The sequence below is a fragment of the Pterocles gutturalis genome, unplaced genomic scaffold, assembly GCF_000699245.1.
Source record: "Pterocles gutturalis isolate BGI_N339 unplaced genomic scaffold, ASM69924v1 scaffold30308, whole genome shotgun sequence".
In the NCBI taxonomy this organism is placed as follows: Eukaryota; Metazoa; Chordata; class Aves; order Pterocliformes; family Pteroclidae; genus Pterocles; species Pterocles gutturalis.
The window spans coordinates 1-3,333 of NW_010123948.1; the positions used below are offsets into that span (position 1 = coordinate 1).

The following is a 3,333-nucleotide window of genomic DNA, read 5'->3' on the forward strand; positions in this document are numbered from 1 at the left end:
AATTGTGAGGGGCTCGCTGCTCCCCCGCCTCTCTCCTTTGCCCAGGCCGGGCCGCGCGGCCCTCGCCGCCGCCCCTCACCCCCAGCCTGGTGCCTCAGGGTACCCGAGGCCTCGGCCGGCCGATCTGGCACCCTTCCGCCGTAGCGAAACGTGGGAGGAGCGGCCTGGCAGGCGGGGTTAGGGTGAGCCCAGTGCGCCACTTTTTGGCTAAAAACGACCTGTTTTCTTCTTACAGGAATTTCATGGTGACGGGCTTGCAGGATATTGACAAGTGCCGGCAGCAGCTTCACGATATCAGTGTGCCCTTGGAAGTTTTTGAGTAAGTAACTCTGTGTCTGGAAGGGAAGGTGCTGTAGTTGGTGTGATTTGAGGTGGTGTGGCTTTTCAGTGTGGGTATTTTCCCTGGGGACTGCTTCTGTCTTAAACTGCCATCTTCTGAATGCCTCACAAGAATGTGAGCAGGCAGGAGAAGGTAAGAAGTACCTTTAGCCTGTGAGAAGGCAGAAGGATAAGTGAGGTGATAAATTATATACCTGCTTTCAGATCTCTTTTTTTAATTTATGACTTTACATATGTAGGCAGTAACACAGATTCTGACGAATCTCGTGATGGAGTAACTAAGCTTTCGTTTTGGAAATACACTTTTACACTAGGTTAGAATCGAGATTTAAAGTTGTAGGTTAAAATAAATTAGGCCAGTATTTAGGTGTTTGGTTTCAGTAGTGGCAGTCTTCTTGTTGGCAGAGAATTAGAACAGTAAAAGCAAAATCTTGAATGTAGAGGGAGAGCTATACAAGAAAGCTTTTACGGTATAGGTTGCAAGTTAGTTAATTTCCTAGTGTTTCTTTTAAGTCCACATGTCACTGGTTTGCTATATTCTAGTGTATTATTGGCTATAGAGGACTTTTTTTCAGTTGGGCTTTCACTATCTGTAAATCTATGATGACAATCTTAAATGTTCTGTTTTCTTTATTCAGTGATTAAATTTCCCTTTGTCGGGCACTTGTATTTTTGCTTTGCAGTATTATAGTTACAGGCTTGTCAATACAGATGTGTTAGTTTTTACTCTTTACTGCAGTATGTACGCTTCCTCCTCATCCTTGAATTGCTGGGTGGCATATTGCTATGTGGTTACTGCTCACTATGTATGAACTAAGCTATTTTGTGTTTAGTGCCCTTTCAGTTGCTTGGAAAATGATGGTCTTTCTTCATTCACATGTACTTCCTGCCTGTGAGAAGCTGAGTAGTTGTATTTTTTGTTTGCTTTTAATTGTTTTTTCAAAGTTCCACACTTCCTGGAAACAAAAATATAAAAGAGTGTACCAAGACAGCTGTTTGCTGGCCGCAGCATAGTCCTCCTTGAGCTGTCTTTTGAAAAAGGCTGAGTTAAACTGTGTTTTTAAAAATGCGCATTTCAAATAATAGTAGTAACAAAAAGACAGCAAGGTGGATAATTCTATACCTTGGGAGAACATCCTACTAGGAATATCATAATTTAGGTAGTATCTTTTGTATTTTCAGATACATCGATCAGGGCCGCAATCCTCAGCTTTACACTAAAGAGTGTTTGGAGCGAGCTTTAGCTAAGAATGAGCAAGTGAAAGGAAAAATTGACACAATGAAGGTAAACCAGAAATAATGAAAATACTAATGTAATAATGTATTTGATAAGTTTTTACTTTTCTGTAAATATGTGGGGTTTTTTCACTTGTGAAGTTATTAAATTTCCTTATTAGGTGATTTGTATCAGGAGTTGCTCTGCATCCCTCTGTCTTAATTAATGATAGTGCACCCTGTTCTGGAAAGGAAATTTTTAATTTATCCCACACTTGGAGATGCAGATGTCACTATGATTTTATTTTGGTTAAAGTTGTGTGTAGCATTACAGATCTTTTTTGTAAATTTTCATTTTGAATACTAGTGAGTACCTCACACTGTTATAGATTTGTAACTGTGATGTGTGTCAATTTAGAAATAAGCAAAACAGAGGGGGTATTTTTTCAAATTGTGAATTACTTTTTGGAGGTGGAGGGGATTCCACATCAAATCAAGAGGACATGTCCTTTATCAGCTTTGCTTAATCAGGTCAGACAGATATTGACGTATCAGAGTTTACCAGAGAGGTCCAACTAGTTTGTATTTCTTAGGTGAAAATGGTAGTTAATTTGTGAGAAATAAAAAGCACTTTCCTTTTTCTGGTGCTTTCTTAACAAATTTCACTTGAGCGTTTTCTATGAATTTTGTAAATATAACTTTCTGTGTTTGTGTGTGTGATTTTGAGGGTTTTTTTCGGGTAGCATTTTCTTAGTTCACTGAAATGTAGAACTCTGTTGTATACAGACATTTCTGTTTATGACATAACATTGCTTAATGAAATCTAAATAAATGGTGCAGATGATGTGTATATGCATTTTTTTTCTCTTTCCAGAAATTTAAAAGTCTGTTAATTCAAGAACTGACAAAGGTATTCCCAGAAGACATGGCAAAGTACAAAGCTATTCGAGGAGAAGATCCTCCTCCTTAAGTTGGCCTTTGATAGCTCTAAAAATGTCAATTCTATAAACTGACACCACTCTATAAAAATATTGATTCCCGAGAGGGAGAATCCAAGCCTTCATAACAACAGTACTAAAAATGTCAGAGATGGACTGTAGAGGAGCTTGATGATTGCTGATGGTTCTGGACTGAACCTACTGAATTTTCCTGAAGGCTTTTACTCAAAGGTTGCAGCTGAAACTTCCTGTAGTGATCTATTCTTTCCTGAAAGGTTTTGAAGATAATAGTTGCCTGCAGGTCATCAATATATTTCCTACAAAGTACATTTCCAAAGCAGAAAATAATGGTTTTTTGTCTTCTGAAAAGTGTGCTCCGGGATTGTGGGTAATCTGTTTTTAAGAGAAATGTATTTATTATACTTGATTATTTTTCATTTGTAAACTGCCTTTTTTTTACAGTACGAGCAATTGACTGCTTTTATCTTGCCAAATTCTACTGAACAGGAGCCTGTCAAGGGCTGCAGTTCTTATGTGTCATAATGAATTCCAGCCAAGAAAACCTTCAGATATTTTTGTTTTGCTCTATGAGCTGCAGTGCAGATGGCTGAGGATATAGAAAGTGTGTGCATATGTGGGGACTAGCTCCTGACCAATGTTAATATTTTGTATAGTATTTAATGTAAGCTTTTGTTTAATTCTGTTCATTTTCTGTAAGCAGGTTGCTGAATAAAAATTTGAAAAAAAATTCTGATGGTTTTCAGTTGTATGCTACTCTTTGGAGAATGCATTGAAAGCTGTGAAACATAGTATATTTCTCGGTCTCATTGTGATAGAAATA

General features: G+C 38.1%; 1 protein-coding gene across 1 annotated transcript; it reads left to right on the forward strand.

The window, feature by feature from the left end:
* Window positions 1-235: 235 nt before the first annotated feature.
* On the forward strand, window positions 236-2,524 carry MED10 (mediator complex subunit 10; the record flags this gene model as incomplete). Its single annotated transcript, XM_010078116.1, has 3 exons — window positions 236-319; window positions 1,522-1,624; window positions 2,429-2,524. Coding segments are annotated over 3 exons (283 nt in total), but the record flags the coding sequence as incomplete, so codon positions are not given.
* Window positions 2,525-3,333: the final 809 nt, after the last annotated feature.